At 43.9% G+C, this 23,337-nt stretch overlaps 2 protein-coding genes across 2 annotated transcripts; both read left to right on the top strand.

The window, feature by feature from the left end:
- Positions 1 to 731: 731 nt before the first annotated feature.
- On the top strand, positions 732 to 3,773 carry LOC133243337 (DDB1- and CUL4-associated factor 12-like protein 2). The gene is given in 1 exon segment (XM_061410129.1): positions 732 to 3,773. A coding segment is annotated over 1 exon segment (1,530 nt). The 5' UTR covers positions 732 to 1,030; the 3' UTR covers positions 2,561 to 3,773.
- Positions 3,774 to 4,822: 1,049 nt separating this feature from the next.
- Positions 4,823 to 7,297, top strand: LOC133243336 (DDB1- and CUL4-associated factor 12-like protein 2). The gene has a single exon (XM_061410128.1). The coding sequence runs from the start codon at positions 5,354 to 5,356 to the stop codon at positions 6,851 to 6,853; it is 1,500 nt and encodes a 499-aa protein (XP_061266112.1). The 5' UTR covers positions 4,823 to 5,353; the 3' UTR covers positions 6,854 to 7,297.
- Positions 7,298 to 23,337: the final 16,040 nt, after the last annotated feature.

The raw sequence follows: 23,337 nt of genomic DNA, 5'->3' as shown, positions 1-23,337 counted from the left end.
TGCCTGGAGAATCCCAGGGACGGGGGAGCCTGGTGGGCTGCCGTCTATGGGGTCACAGAGAGTTGGACACGGCTGAAGTGACTCAGCACTTAGCATAGCACCAGCCTCCAGGCGCCATGTTTTAACTGTGTAACTAAATGAGCCTGCCTCCTTAGGAGGCTGCCAGGGGGCTGGCTGCTCTGAGGAGGCCAAGAAAAGTATGGAACACCCACCTCCTAAGAATAAGCCTTCGCTCTGAACACTTATACTCTCATTTGTCCTTGTGGTCGCCTCCATCCCGAAAGCTCTTTATCTCCATGTTTGCTTGTGAAAATCTTGCCCATCCCGCAGGACCTCTCCCAAAGCCCCAGGGGACTATGCCGAAGCACCTGCCTCTGGAACTGAGAGTTGAGAACAGCACCAAAGTGCAGGAAGGGAGCTGCCCCTCCCCTTGACTATTCCTCTCCACGTTTTCCGGGCTCTGAGTTACAATGCACGCTGGCACCTCCAACCTAAAGACACAGGCACATATATTTGGTTGAGTCTGTCTAGGTTCAAGCAGAAGCTGATTGGCTGCTGTCTGATGGTTGGCCAAATACCCCGTATTATTTAGTGGGGATTCAGGACAGGCCCACTTGGCCAGCTTAGGGTCCTGGAGCCAGGCCCCCAGCACATCCCAGGCTCATCGCACACAACCCCACAGGCGAAGTGCCCTCCCACGCAACAGCCCCCCAGCTGGCTCGTCCCCCCCGCTTCTGCACCCCTCCCCCCCTCCGCCACGTCGGGAATCCAGGAGCACTGGTTCCGGGTGAATTTCAACCCCCGCCCCGAGGCTCCATCCACCCCTCCTTCCTGCCCCCTTTTGACTCCTCCCAGCCCGCCGCGTGCTACCTGGCCTCCCACGTCCGGCCCTCCCGCCGCCTGCGCCCCCTTGCGCTCGGCCCCCGCGTCGTCCTCGTCCCAAGTCGACTTCGCTCCCGCAGCCCTCGCCGCCGGCAGCATTTCCCACCTGGAACCGCGTCGCCGCCGCCCTCGCTGCCGCGCGCCGCCCATGCTCCGCTCGCCTGTCCGCGACTCCTCGCCCGGCTCGCCAGCCCTGTCTTCCCACGCCGCCCCCCGCCCGCCGCCCGGCATGGCCCCGGAGCAAACAGGTAACAAGAAGCGGGAAGAGCCGGCGCCCCAGAAGGCCGCAGAGGGCTCGTCGTCGCTGAGCCCATCGTCGCTGAGCTCGTCGTCGCCCGGCTCGTCGTCGCCGGGCTCGTCGTCGCCGGGCTCGGCGGCGGTGCACGCAGACGGCCCGCAGCCTCCCAAGAAGCCCAAGCGGATGGTGGTGCGGCGCTCACTGGTGGACTACCTGAGGGGGCGCGAGGTGGGCGCGCCGGGCCGCGCCGGGCTCTCAGGCTTCGATAGCGAGCTGCATGGCTTCGCGGTGCGGAAGCTGCCAGAGCTGCTGCGGGAGCGCGAACTGTCCTTGGGCACCGTGGACAAGGTGTTCGCGTCGCAGTGGCTGAACGCCAGGCAGGTGGTGTGCGGTACCAAGTGCAACACGCTCTTCGTGGTGGACGTGCGGTCCAGCCAGGTAACGCGCATCCCCCACATACGGGATCGTCAGCACCCGCCGGCCCGCGCCCAGCCGGGCTGCGGCATCCATGCGGTCCAGCTGAATCCCTCCAAGACGCTGCTGGCCACCGGGGGCGAGAACCCCAACAGCCTGGCCGTCTACTGGTTGCCAACGCTGGATCCCTTGTGCCTGGGCGACCACGGCCACAAAGACTGGATCTTCGCCATCGCCTGGATGAGCGACACGGTGGTGGTGAGCGGCTCCCGCGACGGCACCTTGGGCATCTGGAAGATAGACCCCGACGTATTCCGGAGCAGCATCGCCTGGCGCAATGCTGCAGGGCTCTCCGTGTATGCCCACATCCGTCCCGCGGAAGTGGAGGATGTCCGCAGGGCCGCCACCAACCCACGTAACTGCAAGGTCGGTGCTGTGGCCTTCAGCGCCAAGAGGCAGGAGCTGGGAGCCGTGACCATGGATGGCTACTTCCACCTGTGGAAAGCCCAGAATACCCTGTCCAAGCTGTTGTACATCAGGCTGCCTTACTGCAGAGAGAACGTGTGCCTGACCTACTGCGATGAGTTGTCCCTGTACGCGGTAGGCTCCCAGTCCCATGTCTCTTTCCTGGACCTGTGCCAGGGTCACCAGAGCATCCGGTACCTGTGCTCCCGCGAGGGCGGCACGGGTGTGCGCTCCCTCAGCTTCTATGAGCACATCGTCACCGTGGGCACCGGCCACGGCTCTCTGCTCTTCTATGACATCCGCGCGCAGAAGTTCCTGGAGGAGAAGGTCTCGGACAGCCAGCACTCCTCTCCGCGGCCCACAGGGCGGAGGTTCAGGCTGATTTGTGGCAGAGGCTAGCTCAACCAAGATGACCTGCAGATGAACGACCTCAGTGCCTTGGACGAGTTGCCCAATGCTCTCTACACCCATTGCTACAACTGGCCGGAGATGAAGCTCTTCGTCGCTGGCGGCCCTCTTCCTTCAAGCCTCCGTGGGAACTATGCAGGCCTCTGGAGCTAAGGATGGCCGCCCTGTCCTCAGAGTGCCCAGATTTACCTTCCAGTCCCCTCCCACTTTTCTCCTTTGCCCTGTGTTTGTGCTTTTGAGTCTGTGTGGCTTTTATCTTTCAGATTAAAAAACTCCAGCTTACCTCTGCTTAGGGTATTAGGCGAAGAGAGATGGCGACCTAGACAGTGAGTTACCCTTCGGTCAGTCAAAATTTGGCTTTAACACTTTTATACACCTGGCCAATAGTGTCGTTTTGAATTATACAAAAAAATTTTGACGAATTCTTAGTTCTGTTTACTGTTTGAGTCATTTATGTATTCTCTCACTTTAATGCCTGGCAGTCACGGTTTTACAATTCTGTATATTTTCTTTTTCTGTTACCTGTATTATGATAATACTGTTTTGGTCGTTTTTCATCACAGATAGATGGTATATTGAGAGTATTTTTTTTTATTTTTAAAAAGAGTTTGTACATGTGTTCTGGAAAGCTGGCTGTAGTATTATAGTGTTGTTCCAGTGGGAAGGTACATGCCAGTTTCTAGATTACCAGGTTTTGGAAGCATTCCATTTGCAAATTGTCATCTTCATGTTTGTAGTTTGTAAATTGTTGGTGCTAAACATGCTGTTTAAAAACGTCATTCATGGTGAAAACAAGATTGTCATACAATCTTGGGTTTTTTGGTACCAAAATCTCAATTGGTCAGAACACTTTAGGAATGCAAGGGTTCTGCTGATTGACTTTTCAGAAGTAATCTAAACACCCATTCTCTCTTTTAAGTTTTCCTGACCTGTTGTTAAATAGATAACGGAGTATATATTTTCTCGCTTTTTGCCTTAGTAGTATTAACACTTGTGAGTATATGTGAATGTTTGTTGTTTAAGGTACTTGCACAGTTTCAGTGCCATCATTCAAAGTGGGTTCCATGTATGAAAATGTAGAATGTATCACAGGCTAGGTAGAATGTATACTGGTCCTGATCCCGGGTATAGAACTGGATGTTTTTGCTTTTGCTGTTGTCAATACCAAATACTATACTTGAACATGCTTTAAAATTTCTACTTCCGCTTAACAAAGTCATAGAAAAAAAACGCAAAGAAGGAAAATGAACCCAGTCCCTACTTCTGAAAAAGACTGTTAGCTTGTAAAGTTAAATTTGTTAAGATTTTATTTTGTCAAGTTCAAAGATTCTTATCTGAAGTAGAATAAACAGATTGTTAAAAAGTTGTTGTGATGTTACGACTCTCAATACAGTAATACGCGATTATCAAGGATACAGGATGATTTAGATTTATTTCTAAATTAAATTCTAAAAATATTCCAAAAATATTTATTATTTAGATTTATTCTAAGAAGATGGGCCAGAAAGTAAAAGTAAATGCCATTAGGTTGAAGAAAAGTACTTTGGAGCATAGACAAATACAAAACATGGTTTGTTAGGAAAACAGATTGTACTTCTCCCTATGTGAGAATACTGGAAGTGAGAAGAGAGACTGGCCTTTCCTCACAACTGGCCAGGTTGTGCTGCTGATCTTGCATTAGTGTTGTGGCATGTCTGGTTTTCCTTAAATACTTCGGCACTCAGATGTTGCCTTGGTGTCCATTACATGCTGTTCAATTGAAAATCTGAGCCAATTGAGTAATGTAATGAGTGATCCTAAAAGTAAGTTAAGAAATACAGTGGGGGAAAAGCAGTTTTTGTTTACAGAGATTATGTTAACAGGGTTGTATAGTTGTTATATTGGAGAAGGAAATGGCCACCCACTCCAGTGTTCTTGCCTGGAGAATCCCAGGGACGGGGGAGCCTGGTGGGCTGCCGTCCATGGGGTCACAGAGAGTTGGACACGGCTGAAGTGACTTAGCACTTAGCATAGCACCAGCCTCCAGGCGCCATGTTTTTAACTGTGGAACTAAATGAGCCTGCCTCCTTAGGAGGCTGCCAGGGGGCTGGCTGCTCTGAGGAGGCCAAGAAAAGTATGGAACACCCACCTCCTAAGAATAAGCCTTCGCTCTGAACACTTATACTCTCATTTGTCCTTGTGGTCGCCTCCATCCCGAAAGCTCTTTATCTCCATGTTTGCTTGTGAAAATCTTGCCCATCCCGCAGGACCTCTCCCAAAGCCCCAGGGGACTATGCCGAAGCACCTGCCTCTGGAACTGAGAGTTGAGAACAGCACCAAAGTGCAGGAAGGGAGCTGCCCCTCCCCTTGACTATTCCTCTCCACGTTTTCCGGGCTCTGAGTTACAATGCATGCTGGCACCTTCAACCTAAACACACAGGCACATACATTTGGTTGAGTCTGTCTAGGTTCAACCGGAAGCTGATTGGCTGCTGTCCGATGGTTGGCCAAATACCCTGTATTATTTAGTGGGGATTCGGGACAGGCCCACTTGGCCAGCTTGGGGTCCTGGAGCCAGGCCCCCAGCACATCCCAGGCTCATCGCACACAACCCCACAGGCGAAGTGCCCTCCCACGCAACAGCCCCCCAGCTGGCTCGTCCCCCCCGCTTCTGCACCCCTCCCCCCCTCCGCCACGTCGGGAATCCAGGAGCACTGGTTCCGGGTGAATTTCAACCCCCGCCCCGAGGCTCCATCCACCCCTCCTTCCTGCCCCCTTTTGACTCCTCCCAGCCCGCCGCGTGCTACCTGGCCTCCCACGTCCGGCCCTCCCGCCGCCTGCGCCCCCTTGCGCTCGGCCCCCGCGTCGTCCTCGTCCCAAGTCGACTTCGCTCCCGCAGCCCTCGCCGCCGGCAGCATTTCCCACCTGGAACCGCGTCGCCGCCGCCCTCGCTGCCGCGCGCCGCCCATGCTCCGCTCGCCTGTCCGCGACTCCTCGCCCGGCTCGCCAGCCCTGTCTTCCCACGCCGCCCCCCGCCCGCCGCCCGGCATGGCCCCGGAGCAAACAGGTAACAAGAAGCGGGAAGAGCCGGCGCCCCAGAAGGCCGCAGAGGGCTCGTCGTCGCTGAGCTCGTCGTCGCCCGGCTCGTCGTCGCCGGGTTCGGCGGCGGTGCACGCAGACGGCCCGCAGCCTCCCACGAAGCCCAAGCGGATGGTGGTGCGGCGCTCACTGGTGGACTACCTGAGGGGGCGCGAGGTGGGCGCGCCGGGCCGCGCCGGGCTCTCAGGCTTCGATAGCGAGCTGCATGGCTTCGCGGTGCGGAAGCTGCCAGAGCTGCTGCGGGAGCGCGAACTGTCCTTGGGCACCGTGGACAAGGTGTTCGCGTCGCAGTGGCTGAACGCCAGGCAGGTGGTGTGCGGTACCAAGTGCAACACGCTCTTCGTGGTGGACGTGCGGTCCAGCCACGTAACGCGCATCCCCCTCATACGGGATCGTGGGCACCCGCCGGCCCACGCCCAGCCGGGCTGCGGCATCCATGCGGTCCAGCTGAATCCCTCCAAGACGCTGCTGGCCACCGGGGGCGAGAACCCCAACAGCCTGGCCGTCTACTGGTTGCCAACGCTGGATCCCTTGTGCCTGGGCGACCATGGCCACAAAGACTGGATCTTCGCCATCGCCTGGATGAGCGACACGGTGGTGGTGAGCGGCTCCCGCGACGGCACCTTGGGCATCTGGAAGATAGACCCCGACGTATTCCGGAGCAGCATCGCCTGGCGCAATGCTGCAGGGCTCTCCGTGTATGCCCACATCCGTCCCGCGGAAGTGGAGGATGTCCCCAGGGCCGCCACCAACCCACGTAACTGCAAGGTGCGGGCTGTGGCCTTCGGCGCCAAGAGGCAGGAGCTGGGAGCCGTGACCATGGATGGCTACTTCCACCTGTGGAAAGCCCAGAATACCTTGTCCAGGCTGTTGTCCATCAGGCTGCCTTACTGCAGAGAGAACGTGTGCCTGACCTACTGCGATGAGTTGTCCCTGTACGCGGTAGGCTCCCAGTCCCATGTCTCTTTCCTGGACCTGCGCCAGGGTCACCAGAGCATCCGGTACCTGTGCTCCCGCGAGGGCGGCACGGGTGTGCGCTCTCTCAGCTTCTATGAGCACATCGTCACCATGGGCACCGGCCAGGGCTCTCTGCTCTTCTATGACATCCGCGCGCAGAAGTTCCTGGAGGAGAAGGTCTCGGACAGCCAGCACTCCTCTCCGCGGCCCACAGGGCGGAGGTTCAGGCTGATTTGTGGCAGAGGCTGGCTCAACCAAGATGACCTGCAGATGAACGACCTCAGTGCCTTGGCCGAGTTGCCCAATGCTCTCTACACCCATTGCTACAACTGGCCGGAGATGAAGCTCTTCGTCGCTGGCGGCCCTCTTCCTTCAAACCTCCGTGGGAACTATGCAGGCCTCTGGAGCTAAGGATGGCCACCCTGTCCTCAAAGTGCCCAGATTTACCTTCCAGTCCCCTCCCACTTTTCTCCTTTGCCCTGTGTTTGTGCTTTTGAGTCTGCGTGGCTTTTATCTTTCAGATTAAAAAACTCCAGTTTACCTCTGCTTAGGGTATTAGGCGAAGAGAGATGGCGACCTAGACAGTGAGTTACCCTTCGGTCAGTCAAAATTTGGCTTTAACACTTTTATACACCTGGCCAATAGTGTCGTTTTGAATTATACAAAAAAATTTTGACGAATTCTTAGTTCTGTTTACTGTTTGAGTCATTTATGTATTCTCTCACTTTAATGCCTGGCAGTCACGGTTTTACAATTCTGTATATTTTCTTTTTCTGTTACCTGTATTATGATAATACTGTTTTGGTCGTTTTTCATCACAGATAGATGGTATATTGAGAGTTTTTTTTTTTTAAAGTTTGTACATGTGTTCTGGAAAGCTGGCTGTAGTATTATAGTGTTGTTCCAGTGGGAAGGTACATGCCAGTTTCTAGATTACCAGGTTTTGGAAGCATTCCATTTGCAAATTGTCATCTTCATGTTTGTAGTTTGTAAATTGTTGGTTCTAAACATGCTGTTTAAAAACGTCATTCATGGTGAAAACAAGATTGTCATACAATCTTGGGTTTTTTGGTACCAAAATCTCAATTGGTCAGAACACTTTAGGAATGCAAGGGTTCTGCTTATTGACTTTTCAGAAGTAATCTAAACACCCATTCTCTCTTTTAAGTTTTCCTGACCTGTTGTTAAATAGATAACGGAGTATATATTTTCTCGCTTTTTGCCTTAGTAGTATTAACACTTGTGAGTATATGTGAATGTTTGTTGTTTAAGGTACTTGCACAGTTTCAGTGCCATCATTCAAAATGGGTTCCATGTATGAAAATGTAGAATGTATCACAGGCTAGGTAGAATGTATACTGGTCCTGATCCCGGGTATAGAACTGGATGTTTTTGCTTTTGCTGTTGTCAATACCAAATACTATACTTGAACATGCTTTAAAATTTCTACTTCCGCTTAACAAAGTCATAGGAAAAAACCGCAAAGAAGGAAAATGAACCCAGTCCCTACTTCTGAAAAAGACTGTTAGCTTGTAAAGTTAAATTTGTTAAGATTTTATTTTGTCAAGTTCAAAGATTCTTATCTGAAGTAGAATAAACAGATTGTTAAAAAATTGTTGTGAAGTTACGACTCTCAATACAGTAATACCCGATTTTCAAGGATACAGGATGTTTATTCTAAAAAGATGGGCCAGAAAGTAAAAGTAAATGCCATTAGGTTGAAGAAAAGTACTTTGGAGCATAGACAAATACAAAACATGGTTTGTTAGGAAAACAGATTGTACTTCTCCCTATGTGAGAATACTGGAAGTGAGAAGAGAGACTGGCCTTTCCTCACAACTGGCCAGGTTGTGCTGCTGATCTTGCATTAGTGTTGTGGCATGTCTGGTTTTCCTTAAATACTTCGGCACTCAGATGTTGCCTTGGTGTCCATTACATGCTGTTCAGTTGAAAATCTGAGCCAATTGAGTAATGTAATGAGTGATCCTAAAAGTAAGTTAAGAAATACAGTGGGGGAAAAGCAGTTTTTGTTTACAGAGATTATGTTAACAGGGTTGTATAGTTGTTATATTGGAGAAGGAAATGGCCACCCACTCCAGTGTTCTTGCCTGGAAAATTCCATGGAAGGAAGAGCCTGGTAGGCTACAGTCCATGGGGTCGCAAAGAGTTGGACACAACTGAGCAACTTCACCTTCTTTCTTTCTCTAGTTCCTTTTGGAGAAGGAAATGGCAACCTATTCCAGTGTTCTTTCCTGGAGAATCCTATGGACAGAGGGTCCTGGTGGGCTACTGTCTATGGGGTTGCAAAAGTCGGACACTACTAAGCAACTAACACACATATAGTTGTTATATGCGCTTCCCAGCTGACACTAGTGGTGAAGAACTAGCTTGTCATTGCAGGAGATGTAAGAGACGTGGGTTTGATCCCTGGGTTGGGAAGATCCCCTGGAGAAGGAAATGGCAACCCACTCCAATATTGTTGCCTGAAGAATCCCATGGACAGAGGAGCCTGGAAGGCTACAGTCCATGGGGTTGCGAAGAAGCGAATTAGCATAGTTGTTATATAGCAATAAAATGTATTTGTATGCATTTATGTGTCTCCAACTCAGTTGTAAATGTCTTAAGAGCAGAGAATATAACTGTCATTTTTATATTCTCAAATTTCTCCACTAATGCCTAGTAAAATCATAGGCAATCAGTAAATATTTACCGAATGAATGTACTTGCCTCTAGAAATCTAAAGTTCAATGCATAAATACATAAAATTTTGGCTGTTAAATAATATGGAATCCTGTTGTATTTTCCTGTCTTTTTACCGTAAGTGAAAGTCACTCCATCGTGTCTGACTCTGTGGCCCCATGGAGTATACAGTCCATGGAATTCTCCAGGCCAGAATACTGGAGTGGGTAGGTGTTCCCTTCTGCAGGGGATCTTCCCAACTCAGGAATCGAACCAGGGTCTCCTGCATGGCAGGCAGATTCTGTACCAGCCGAGCTACCAGGGAAGCGTCCCCGTCCCCTGCTTTTTTTTTTTTTTTTTTTACCATAACATTTACCCTAATTCATTTCTGGTGAGACCATGGTGCTTATCCATTCATAAGCTTTCCATATGTGATACCAGAAGATAAAGGAAAATGTATACGTTTTAGATGCCATTGGAATTATGTATTTTCACCTGCAGATACTTATATTTGAAGATTTCTTTAAAATACTTTGCTTTTTACAAAGCTAAGTTTTGAAAGATCTTTTTTTGTAGGCAGTTTCTGTTTTTCCTTTGTGTGTGTATATTTACTAAAAAGTTCTTTAGATATTACCCAAAAACTTCACCTAAGTACTCACTGCCTGTCTTCTTGTAGGTTATAGGGTATTTTTATGGTTCTTCATCATTGTTTGGGGACATTGGGCGAACATTTTCGGAGGAAATGACACTTTCTATGTGAGGTGATATTTTAAACAAATAGAAGGAACGTCTCCCAATTTTTTCCTGTTGCTTAGCCCTTAACTTCATCACTGACTCCCTCAGTGTTCTCATGATTTAGGGTGTTATCTCCTTCATGTCAGATCACATGGCTGGCCCTTAAAAAACTAGATAGCCTAACTCTGTATTTATATTAGTAGAAGTTCAATTATTTTAAATATTTTCTAGTTCCGGGTAAATGCGATTTACTGGAGTACAATTAACTGTGTAACCTACAAGGGTGAAATAATTAAAAAAGTAACCATGCCAGCATTTCAAGAAACACATACATACAGTTTGCTTAAAACAAGGGAGTACATGGCTGTAAGTACAAACTACCTATCACTGTTGCCTGGAAAAATTAGTTAACTTATAACAATACATAAAAAAGTTTAATTCCATTTATCCCTAACTACATATTCCTCCCCAAGCTTGTTGCCGACTCAAAAAATATGTGTTCCTCCCCTTTACTCTCTAGATGAGATAATTTCTAAATTTTCTTTAAAAAGGAGAGAGAATTTACTAATCAAGGATATCCACTGAAATAAACTGAGATGACTACTCTGGAAAAAATTCATCTGTTAAATACACTGTAGCTTAAATGATAAACAAAATCGAATTCTCTGGAGTTTGATTTTTTATCTGACTGTACTGCATGTTGAACAAGTTGTCAAAATTTTTCCATTAATTGCCAGTTTATAGTCATATTAGAAAGCAATTCATAAAGCCCCCTGCCTCCCGGATGTTTTACTGACAGCTTCCTCATCTCTGCTTGGGTAACCCAACTATATTAAACATGTCACTATATGAGCTGCTCAGGAATGCAGTTCAGTGAGAACAACATGTACTTAAGTGAAAGCTGCTGCTGCTGCTAAGTCGCTTCAGTCCTGTCCAACTCTGTGCGACCCCATAGACAGCAGCCCACCAGGCTCTTCCATCCCTGGGATTCTTCAGGCAAGAACAGTAGAGTGGGTTGCCATTTCCTTCTCCAATGCATGCATGAATGCTAAGTCGCTTCAGTTGTGTCCGACTCTATGCGACCCTATGGACAGCAGCCCACCAGGCTCCTCTGTCCACAGGATTCTCTAGGCAAGAATACTGGAGTGGGTTGCCATTTCCTTCTCCATTTAAGTGAAAGAAAGGCTGCAGAGTCCATAGGTGTTTAAGGGATGCTATTTTAAGAGCTGCTGAAAAGGGTTGCCTGAAAGTATTTCCCCTTCTTGGCCGGCTGCAAACCCAGAAACATTGAGCATTGGAAGGTGGCATCATTAAAGGACAGTGTGTTTACAGGAAGTTGCCATGACCCTCAAGTCTCAACTCAGACCTACCGAAACAATTTACTTCCAAAAACACCATTTTATCTGAGTGTTTTCAAATTAATCCATTCAGACACAAAAATGAGAGCAACAACAAAACAGGACATCTGCCATAAAGGTTGATGATACAGCTGAGGTGAAAGATACCTGATTCACTAGTTGTAAAAATTCGCTAATGAAAAGAAAAGGTAAATAGAGTATTAAGGATATTTACTAAGTACTATGAGAAAATGGGAAAAATAAGAATGAATTCTGCTAGAAAGGACATGAGGAGCTCCCAGAAGATAGAATACTAGAGCTGGGTCTGGAAAATAAAATAACGGTGGAGAGGGAATATTGGTTTGAAAGTATATTGTGAGTGCCTGGAATGTACATACATACTAGAATGTTACAGTTGGACCTGGTACAATTTGAAATGTGTGTGGAGTTTCTAGATAGGAATGGCTGGTTGGTAGTTAGAAATACAGTTCTGAAGCTCGTAAAAGAAGTTAAGGCTAGAGATACAGATATAGATAGAAATGGTACTTGAAAGAGACTGAGGGGTGTAGGATCTCAGAAGTTAGGTCTTCTGATTCTCATTCCAAAACTCACCCATATATATAGATGTGCAGACCTATATGCATTACTACATGTCTGGTGGGCTTCCCAGCTGGCTTAGTGGTAAGGAATCCACCTGCCAGTGCAAGAGATGTGGGTTCTATCCCTTGCTCAGGAAGATACCCTGGAGTAGGAAATGGAAACCCACTCTAGGATTCTTGCCTGGAAAATCCCATGGACAGAGGAGCCTAGCAGGCTACAGTCCATGGGGTCACAGAGTCAAACACGACTGATTGTGCACACATGCACATGCACATGCACACACACACACACACACAGATATCTGGCACATACTAGGCAATTAATGACTTGTACATGGATGGCCAATGAATGTTTGTTTTGTGGATATTAAACACTACTTCGTCCCCCCTCCAAAATAACATTTCATCATTTCTCTTGGTAATGATCAATTTTTAAATTTCCCCAGTGCAATCATATTGACCAAAGATGATCGGGGAAGTCTACCAAAGGTTGCTGTTTTAAGTAAAGAAAAATCTATATTTTGGTTAGATGTTTTTACATCCTTTCTAGAATGTAGGTCATTCTACAGCTGGGCAAGAAGAAAAATAAATATTGATGATACTTTCCGTACAAATGACTTTTTTGTTTTTCCATTTTGGAGGTACAGTTCACTGAAGCAAACACATTGATGATGTCAATGAGAGTTATGGTGCTATTTTCACCTTTTCTAATGCCATTATTGTGCCATTCTCTGTTTCAACCTAAGGCATTCATGTTTCATGTTGATTAAATTTTAACATCTAAATTGCCCTTTTATGTCACGCACAAATGATAAACTTGAATATTCCAGTCAGAGGGCAGCAACTTTAGTTTCCTCTAAGCTCCTAGTAAATTCATCAAATAATATCCCCCAGCACCTTAGATATGGTTCATTGTTTTTCCTGCTTCCTTACTAACCCAGAGGTACAGGATTGAGTGTGACTTTTGTTTTTGAATTATGCCATGTATGACTAAAAGTAGACCCTGTTTTACACAATAGATGACATTCCTGGACTTATGTACATGAAGCACATTCTTAAAAATGGAATCACATATTTCCTCACTGATTAACATTATAATTTTAGAAGTGTCATCTTGATTATGGATTGATTTCCAATTGACAGTGGTTTCTAACATGTTGCCACTGCCTCCACCTCTGAGACAAGTACTTCAAGTCCTCAAATAAATGCTAAGTGATGTAATGGAACCCCCTATTTCAAAGAATATGAAAGCATACTTTCAGAATGTGATAAATTAAGTCTTATTTCATTTGCATAGAAAATAGGGTTTCTTAAAATAGGACATCCTGTAATTTGATTTGCTCTGTATACATTTATCACCAGCCAGAGAAAATTCTACATCTTTATATGTTATGCCTAACAGCTTCCTTCTTTCTTTTTCTCTGGCCTTTCTTTATGACTATTACCCTAAGAAAAGGTGTTTGGCTTATTGCAACTCCCAGGGGATGATAAATAATGCTTTGTTTTTCCTTACTACTTTAAACTTTTAAAAACTTTGGATATTTAAGTCAGTTTTTTAAAAGATGGCTTCAGCAGCATCATGTGAAGTCTGACTGTCCCTCCAGAAATAATAATATAAAATGTTTCCTTGGTTGCCTTCTTAATGATCAGGGATTTTCTTAATTATTTTTTTTCCACTCTGGTAAAACACACACAACATACAATTTATCATCTTACACATTTTTAAGTGTACACTTCAGTACTCTTAAGTATATTTGCATTGTGCAACTAATCTCCAGGACTTTGACATCTTGCAAAACTGAAACTCTATACATACTAAACAAAATTTTTCCATTCCTACCTCCCCACCAACTCCTGGCAACTGCCATTCCACTTTCTCTCTGAGTTTGACTATTCTAGCTAGCTCATATAAGTAGAATCAATCAATATTTACCTTTTTTGTAAGCTAATTTATTTCACTTAATAAAATTTCCTTAAGGGTCATCCGTGTTGTATCATGTCAACACTTTCTTCCTTTTAAACACTAAATGGTATTCCATTGTCTGTATATACTACATTGTACTTATCCATCCATTTGTTGATGGACACTGGATGGACTCTTGGCTGTTGTGAATAATGCTGCTATGAACCTAAGAGTCTTCTAGACTCTGCTTTCAGCTATTTTGGATAGATACCAAAAATGCAAATGCTGAATCTTATGGTAATTCTGTTTTTGATTTCTGTTTTCCATAGTAGCTATACCATTTTACATTCCTACTAACAGTGCACAAGTGTTCCAATTTCTCCATAGCTTCAACAACATTTATTTTCTGTTTTTCTTTTTCTTAGACAGTGACATCTTCATGGGGTGTGAGATGTCAGGGGCTGTTTTTAAACTCATTTCAATTTATAACTGATTATACAAACATCCCAGCCCAACCCTTAAGTGTTAATAGTATGCTACATGTGGAACAGAATATAAACCTATGATTATTTTGGGGAGGAATCATGAGTTAGGGGCAAGGGAGTTTTGAAATATATCAAACATATAGAAAATCTGTTTTCTTTATATATTTTTTCTTTAAAAGGTCTACTAGGTTGGATAATTTGAAATTTAGAGTTTGAATTACCACTTGAAAAAATTCTCAATACATTTAATCGCTAATTTATTTATTTGAACACATCTAATATTCCTAACTAGATGTAAGGGAAAAGTTATACCTTAATTGTTATCATTGGTGTTATCATTTCAAGGGAAATACCTATAGTAAAATTTAGTTTCAGAAGTAACTGGTAATTATATTCTGCCCAAGGATATAAGTTTCTTACAATTGACCTTAGCCTAAAGTTTCTTAGGCGTGTCTTGGGAAATAAAGTAAGTTATAAATAGAGGAAATGTCACTTTCAGTGGCAGTTGATGGAGCAAAACATCATAGAAAGTTTCAACACCTGAAACGAATTTTAAACTCAGAGTGTACTGCTAGAAAATCTGTTTTAAATAATGGATGAAACAAACTACCTCTTGCTATCCAGTCTGTTCTACAGGTCAGATTACATAACCAACAAGAAGCTATTGAACCTCTCAGTATATAACTGAATATTTTCAGCAAGTAACTATTCTAAAATGGCCATCTTAAAATATTGTGTATTTGGAAAGATCTAGTCTCCTTCTAGACCCTTAAAATTTTGCTGCTTTTATTATCAGAAAAGTATATTGGAATATATAAAGGTGGAATGCCAAGAAATTTTTAATCTCTTCGATTGGCCATCTATATTTACAAATCTTGCAGCGTTTCAAAATGGCTAGCAGCTTTTCCTGTTCTAAAGATCTCTTTAAAGCCAATCCCCAAATTTTATATTTTATCACACTTCACTCTCACTACTGATTTACTCGTATATTTCTAATATTGCAAGCATTTTGCAAAACCATGTTTTAAATGTTGAATCTTTACTCCTCAATAAAGTGCATGGCATAATAAATGCCTGATATATTTTGAACAAATTGATTTGTAAATGAGATTTATTTGGCTTTCTTGATGGGTAGGAGCATCTCACTTCGTTATAAATGAGAACTGTAACATCTGTGTGTGTGTGTGTATACATATATATATACATATATATAAAATGAAGTTTGATATTTTTCATATACACTCTTCTAGGTATTCTTGCTAAGATTCTTTTTACCTTCAAGACTCGGTATATTGGATTAAGAGATGGGATTCTCCTTAGTATATTCTAATTAGTGGGTGCTAGACATTCTTTTGAACTCACTGTAATGGACCATGCACAATCGCGCCGGCTGCTGCGACAGACCGCTCAGAAGCATGGCCTAGAGGAGCTACCCCTCGACCAAGGTCAGGGGCAGCGACCGAGAGTGCCAGGCTGCGTCTGCAGAGGAGGGGCCGAGAGGAGCTACCCCACGCCCGATGTCAGGGTGGTGGCTGAGAGGAGCGAGGTCAGGGCAGCAGCTGAGAGGAGCTACCCCAGGTCCAAGGAGCGGCAGCTGCGTGGGTGCACAAGGGCCAAAAGGAGCTACTCCACGTTCAAGGTCAGGAGGGGTGGCCGTGAGGAGATGCCCCTCGTCCAAGGTAAGAGAAACCCAAGTAAGACAATAGGTGTTGCAAGAGGGCATCAGAGGGCAGACACACTGAAACCATAATCACAGAAAACTAGCCAATCTGATCACACGGGCCACAGCCTTGTCTAACTCAATGAAACTAAGCCATGTCGTGTGGGGCCACCAAAGACGGGAGGGCTGTGGTGGAGAGGTCTGACAGAATGTGGTCCACTGGAGAAGGGAATGGCAAACCACTTCAGTATTCTTGCCTTGGGAACCCCATTAACAGTATGAAAAGGAAAAATGACAGGATACTGAAAGGGGAACTCCCCGGGATGGTAGGTGCCCAATATGCTACTGGAGATCAGTGGAGAAATAATTGCAGAAAGAATGAAGGCATGGAGCCAAAGCAAAAACAATACCCAGTTGTGGACGTGAATGGTGATAGAACCAAGGTCCATTGCTGTAAAGAGGAATAATGCATAGGAACCTGGAATGTCAGGTCCATGAATCAAGGCAAATTAGAAGTGGTCAAACAGGAGATGACAAGAGTGAATGTTGACATTCTAGGAATCAGTGAACTAAAATGGACTGCTGCTGCTGCTGCTGCTAAGTCGCTTCGGTCGTGCCCAACCCTGCACGACCCCATAGATGGCAGCCCACCAGGCTCCCCCGTCCCTGGGATTCTCCAGGCAAGAACACTGGAGTGGGCTGCCATTTCCTTCTCCAATGCATGAAAGTGAAAAGTCAAAGTGAAGTCACTCAGTCGTGTCCAACTCGTAGCGACCCTATGGACCGCAGCCTACCAGGCTCCTCCATCCATGGGATTTTCCAGGCAGGAGTACTGGAGTGGAGTGCCATTGCCTTGGGTGAATTTAACTCAGATGTCCATTATATCTACTACTGTGGGCAGGAATCCCTTAGAAGAAATGGAGTAGCCATCATGGTCAACAAAAGAGTCCGAAATGCAGTACTTGGATGCTATCTCAAAAACGACAGAATGATCTCTGTTCGTTTCCAAGGCAAACCATTCAATATCACAATGATCCAAGCCTATGCCCCAAACAGTAACGCTGAAAAAGCTGAAGTGGAACGGTTGTATGAAGAACTACAAGACCTTTTAGAAGTAACACCCAAAAAAGATGTCCTTTTCATTATAGGGGACTGGAATGCAAAAGTAGGAAGTCAAGAAACACTGGGAGTAACAGATAAATTTGGCCTTGGAGTACAGAATGAAGCAGGGCAAAGGCTAATAGAGTTCTGCCAAGAGAACACACTGGTTATAGCAAACACCCTCTTCCAACAGCACAAGAGAAGTCTCTACACATGGACATCACCAGATGGTCAACACCGAAATCAGATTGATTATATTCTTTGCAGCCAAAGGTGGAGAAGCTCTTATACAGTCAGCAAAAACAACACCGGGAGCTGACTGTGGCTCAGATCATGAGCTCCTTATTGCCAAATTCAGACTTATATTGAAGAAAGTATGGAAAACCACTAGATCATTCAGGTATGACCTAAATCAAATTACTTATGATTATACAGTGGAAGTGAGAAATAGATTTAAGGGACTAGATCTGATAGATAGACTGCCTGATGAACTATGGATAGAGGTTCATGACATTCTACAGAGACAGGGATCAAGACCATCCCCACGGAAAAGAAATGCAAAAAGCAAAATGGCTGTCTGGGGAGACCTTACAAATAGCTGTGAAAAGAAGAGAAGCGAAAAGCAAAAGAGAAAAGGAAAGATATAAACAACTGAATGCAGAGTTCCAAAGAATAGCAAGAAGAGATAAGAAAGCCTTCCTCAGCGATCAAGGCAAAGAAATAGAGGAAAACAACAGAATGGGTAAGACTAGAGATCTCTTCAAGAAAATTAGAGATACGAAGGCAACATTTCATGCAAAGATGGGGTCGATAAAGGACAGAAATGGTATGGACCTAACAGAAGCAGAAGATATTAAGAAAAGGTGGCAAGAATACACAGAAGAAGTATACAAAAAAGATCTTCATGACCCAGATAATCACGTTGGTGTGATCACTCACCTAGAGCCAGACATCCTGGAATGTGAAGTCAAGTGGGCCTTAGAAAGCATGACTAGGAACAAAGCTAGTGGAGGTGATGGAATTCCAGTTGAGCTATTTCAAATCCTGAAAGATGATGCTGTGAAAGTGCTGCCCTCAATATGCCAGCAAATTTGGAAAACTCAGCAGTGGCCACAGGAATGGAAAAGGTCAGTTTTCATTCCAATCCCAAAGAAAGGCAATGCCAAAGAATGCTCAAACTACCGCACAATTGCACCCATCTCACATGCTAGCAAAGTAATGCTCAAAATTCTCCAAGCCAGGCTTCAGCAATATGTGAACTGTGAACTTCCAGATGTTCAAGCTGGTTTTAGAAAAGGCAGAGGAACCAGAGATCAAATTGCCAACATCTGCTGGATCATGGAAAAAGCAAGAGAGTTCCAGAAAAACATCTATTTCTGCTTTATTGACTATGCCAAAGCCTTTGACTGTGTGGACCACAATAAACTTTGGAAAATTCTGAAAGAGATGGGAATACCAGACCACCTGACCTGCCTCTTGAGAAACCTATATGCAGGTCAGGAAGCAACAGTTAGAACTGGACATGGGACAACAGACTGGTTCCAAATAGGCAAAGGAGTATGTCAAGGCTGTATATTGTCATCCTGCTTATTTAACTTATATGCAGAGTACATCATGAGTAACACTGGGCTGGAAGAAGCACAAGCTAGAATCAAGACTCCCGGGAGAAATATCAATAACCTCAGATATGCAGATGACACCACCCTTACGGCAGAAAGTGAAGAGGAACTAAAGAGCCTCTTGATGAAAGTGAAAGAGGAGAGTGAAAAAGTTGTCTTAAAGCTCAACATTCAGAAAACTAAGATCATGGCAGCCGTTCCCATCACTTCATGGCAAATAGATGGGAAAACAGTGGAGACAGTGGCTGACTTTATTTTTGGGGGCTCTAAAATCTCTGCAGATGGTGATTGCAGCCATGAAATTAAAAGACGCTTTCTCCTTGGAAGGAAAGTTATGACCAACCTGGACAGCATATTAAAAAGCAGAGACATTACTTTGCCAACAAAAATCCATTTAGTCAAGGCTATGATTTTTCCAGTAGTCATGTATGGATGTGAGAGTTGTAGTATAAAGAAAGCTGAGTGCTGAAGAATTGATGCTTTTGAACTGTATCTTGGAGAAGACTCTTGAGAGTCCCTTGGACTGCAAGGCGATCCAACCAGTCCATCCTAAAGGAGATCAGTCCTGGGTGTTCATTGGAAGGACTTATGCTGAAGCTGAAACTCCAATAGTTTTGCCACCTCATGTGAAGATTTGACTCATTGGCAAAGTGTTGACTCCCTGATGCTGGGAGGGATTGGGGGCAGGAGGATAAGGGGACGACAGAGGATGAGATGGCTGGATGGCATCCCCAACTTGATGGACATGAGTTTGAGTGAACTATGGGAGTTCGTGATGGACAGGTAGGCCTGGTGTGCTGTGCTTCATGGGGTTGCAAAGAGTCGGACTCAACTGAGCTACTGAACTGAACTGAGTAACATGTTTTTTGCTCCAAAAAATTCCAAGAAAGTCAGACACATCTCCACTCACTTTCAGTAATATTATTGCAGTGAAATTAGGTATTCACCATATTAATTTACAAATTTGTTGTTCAGCATCATATTGTGTATAGTACTTTGTGTGTATGTGTTCTCAGTCACTCAGTCATGTGCAACTCTTTGTGACCCCATGGACTCCAGGTTTCTCTGTCCATCCAATTCTCCAGGCAAGAATAATGTAGCAGGTTGTTATTTCCTACTCCAGGGGATCTTCTCCATCCAGGGATTGAACTGGCATCTCTTGTGTCTCCTGAATTGGCAGGTGGATTCTTTAGCCCTACAAATAGGAATGACACACTGGCATATAAAAGCTTTGTCTTTTTCACTTTTATTGACCCGTTTTTGAGAAAATTTTGATTAGGAGTAACACTGGGAGCAAACATTCCATTGAGTTTGACCCTTTATAAATGTATGTTTCCATTCTGCATGAAGTAATTGCAATGTTTTTGTTTTTGTTTTTTGCGGGGAGGGGGTGGTGTTTCAATACAGGACAAGCATGAAGTGACTGAATCCATAGAAGAAAAACTTACTTCAAACCCAAACTATTATGGCAATTGGAAAAGTGGTATTTTCACTTTTGTCACTTGGTTTTGTTATTTCTACAAATTTAACAACATTATGGGTAATTCCTTGGCTGCAGAGTAGTTTGGACTCTCTGCTTTCAATGCCCAGTGCCCAGGTTCTATCTCTGGTCCAGGAACTAAGATCCCACAAGCCACATGGCTCTGTGAATAAAAAATAAACAAAAACATGAATCATTGTATCAAATCCTACCAGGTGATCAGTTTATTCCTTGAGTATTAGTTGTAATTTCTTTGAAATAAATTTTGATTCAAGGCACTGAATAGTATCTCCAACAACAAGTTTGGGAAATGTTGGCTTAGATTATCTTCAAGACTCTTTTATGTCATGCAGCCATTACTAACCCATTTACAAATGCCTGTAAGCTCATATAGCATCATCTCATCTCTCAAATTTCTATCATTACTCACTGTGACATCACTCAGGCTTTGAGACACAGCTTTGTGTAGGAATTCCCTAGGTATTTCTGTCCATTATGCTAAAATGCCTCACCAAGCATCTGACATCTAAGAGTGGTTTACTCCCTCAAGTGAATTGAAAAACATTGTTTCAGATCCCACAGCTCAGCATTAAATAGCCCCCATTGTGTAACAACTGTCTACTAGATTTGTTTTATATTAGATATTAAATAAAGGTATTATTTACTGTTCTATGTCAGTTGTACTTTCAACATCTTCCTGGAATCATAATTTTCTAAAAATAAGATGACATATTTTAATGAGATATAGAGTTATTAAAATTGTAAAGTCCATTTGTGAATAGGAGCCAGAAGTTAGTGAAAAAAATAGGAATGCTTATGTATGTAGGGCTTCCCAGGTGGCACTAGTGGTAAAGAATCTGCCTGCCAATGCAGGAGACACGGTTCGATCCCTGGGTCAAGAAGATCCCTGGAGAAGGAAATGGCATCCCACTCCAGTAATCTTGCCTGGATGATCCCATGGACAGAGGAGCCCGGTTGTGGGTGGGGGGTGGTGGTACTTAAATACTACATTGCTTCTATTTAGTTACTATTTTGGTTTTGAACTTGTCTTCCCTTTTCTAAGCTGGTTGAGATCTTCCAAAACTGTGTTTCCATTACTCATTAATTAGCTACCATTTTTTGATTCTTGAATGAAGTGTTTGGGATTAAGAAAATGTTTATAGATATGTGTTTCTGGTAAGCGAGAGAGGAGTCAAAGAACCAAGAAATTTTTGCAGCATTCTTATGTTATTGAACTTGTATCTTCATTCCAGAGCACACATGGTGTGTTGTGAATATTGTTTCAAATAGTGATTTCTTTACCATTATTACCACTTAGACGTTTCCTTTATTATTTCTACCCAGTTCTGTTTATTGGACGTATATAACGATAATGAATTTTCCTTCCATCAGCATCGTCGTCATCACTATTTTAAAATATATACTCCATTTCCCCATGGTAGTAACAGAATTGAAGGAAATACTTTTAACAGTTCTTATTGCGCTGATGAAACCAGTAACAGTTCAGTCAGTTCCTTAGCAGCAGAAAGACATCTACTCAACCGAGGTGAGCCTCTTGTTAAGTATGCAGAACTACAACTTTAGAGTGTAAGCTTTATTTGGTAGCTGTACCGGAGATTTGTGAGGAGTTAGTGATGGCTGGAGGAGCCTGGTAGGCTGCAGTCCGTGGGGTCGTGAAGAGTCGGACACGATTTCACTTTCACTTTCACTTTTCACTTCCATGCGTTAGAGAAGGAAATGGCAACCCACTCCAGAGTTTTTGCCTGGAGAATCCCAGGGACGGTGGAGCCTGTTGGGCTGCCGTCCGTGGGGTCGCACAGAGTCGGACACGATTGAAGCGACTTAGCAGCAGCAGCAGCAGCAGCAAAGGTATGAGTTAATCCATATAGAAAAGGTTTATGTACTCAGCAGGGCAACAAAAAATGATACAGGACTTTATGCAGTTAAATTGGTTTTCATCTCAACAACCTCAAAATTAAAAAGAAAAGGACCGTAGCAAGAAAATAACTTGCAAAGGAAGGATCATTCAAAGAACAAATATTATGATCATATCTAAGTTAAAAAATTATTAAAATGATTTATGGAATTATGCTTTTAAAACATAAAAGTAGTCATGGTCTAATGGATTTGGAGATATAGAAAATGGCTAAAACATGGTAGTAATTAAAAATGTTTATCATTTTCCAACAGGTCATTGCTAGTCATGGCTTCTTTCCCAGACATTCCTTCTTTGTATGTGTCTTTAGTTTCTCTTAAGAGGGTAAATGAGGATGATTTTTTAAGTATCTTAAAAAAAAAAAGAAAAAAAAAAACATGCCTCAGGCAAATATACAAACTACATTTTATTTCTCTATGGTTTATTTTTTTCAAATATCTTTAAAATACTGTCTGTGATCCTATCAGATGAGCAGCTTATTAGTTTCCTTTGTGTTTTTAACTGCAAATAGAAATAAAAGCCACAATAAATTTTGAATCATTTATATTTTCCTACAAGTTAGAAGTAAAAATGGATGCAAGAAAAAATGGAGTTTAAGTTTAGTGAATCTTTGACACTAGCTTCCTTTGTGGAGGTCAGTGTTTCTTCAAACATATTCCTGAAACTAGCTGCACTAAAGTTACCCAGGATTTTACCAAATCAAACCGAAGAAAAGAGAATGCAGATTCCTGGCTGGGCCCAGAAGTTCTCATTTAAACTATGGATGTCAGAGATTTGGACGCCTTTTAAAATTTGGGAATAATTGCTTTTAGCAGTTGAGCTTTCAATTATCTGGTCTTTGAGTCATTTTGCTCATTACTTTTTTTTTTCCAGTATTTACACTGAAGTTTCATTACACATATCAATTAGTTGTCTATTGGAGTAAATGTATAGCATCTATAGTTAAAGAAAAAGATTGAGAATTATGTTTATAAACATTACATACAATAATAAGGATTGAGCTTAACCTCTAAACATAATCAACTAGAAAACAATTGTTTTCAGACATTAATCAGGTAATTCAGATTGTTAATGAGAAAAAGGAAATAAAATGAAGCTTATGTTTACCCTGTGTTTCTGCATTGAGGAAATTTCTGGACCATGGCACAGGGAAGGGAGCATAAATGGAAACTGATTTGTTTGCTCATTACTTTTTAACCTGAGCAAACTGCATGGAAGAGAGCCAGCTATGATTTAAATGCTTAAATTCATTTTAGACTCAAGCTTTGGCTGTCATGTTCTTATTCCTCCTTGCTAGTGAACAGACTAGAGAATTTATCTCAGCTAATGTTGCTTAGGCATCCTCAGAACCTGGAAAAGTA

Source organism: Bos javanicus, chromosome X (assembly GCF_032452875.1).
Source record: "Bos javanicus breed banteng chromosome X, ARS-OSU_banteng_1.0, whole genome shotgun sequence".
Taxonomy (NCBI): domain Eukaryota; kingdom Metazoa; phylum Chordata; class Mammalia; order Artiodactyla; family Bovidae; genus Bos; species Bos javanicus.
Note: the sequence above shows the minus strand (reverse complement) of the source record. Positions and strands in the feature narration are given on the sequence as shown.

Coding starts and splice junctions, on each gene's coding strand:
- LOC133243336 (XM_061410128.1), top strand. CDS start 5,354: ATGCTCCGCTCGCCTGTCCGCGACTCCTCGCCCGGCTCGCCAGCCCTG.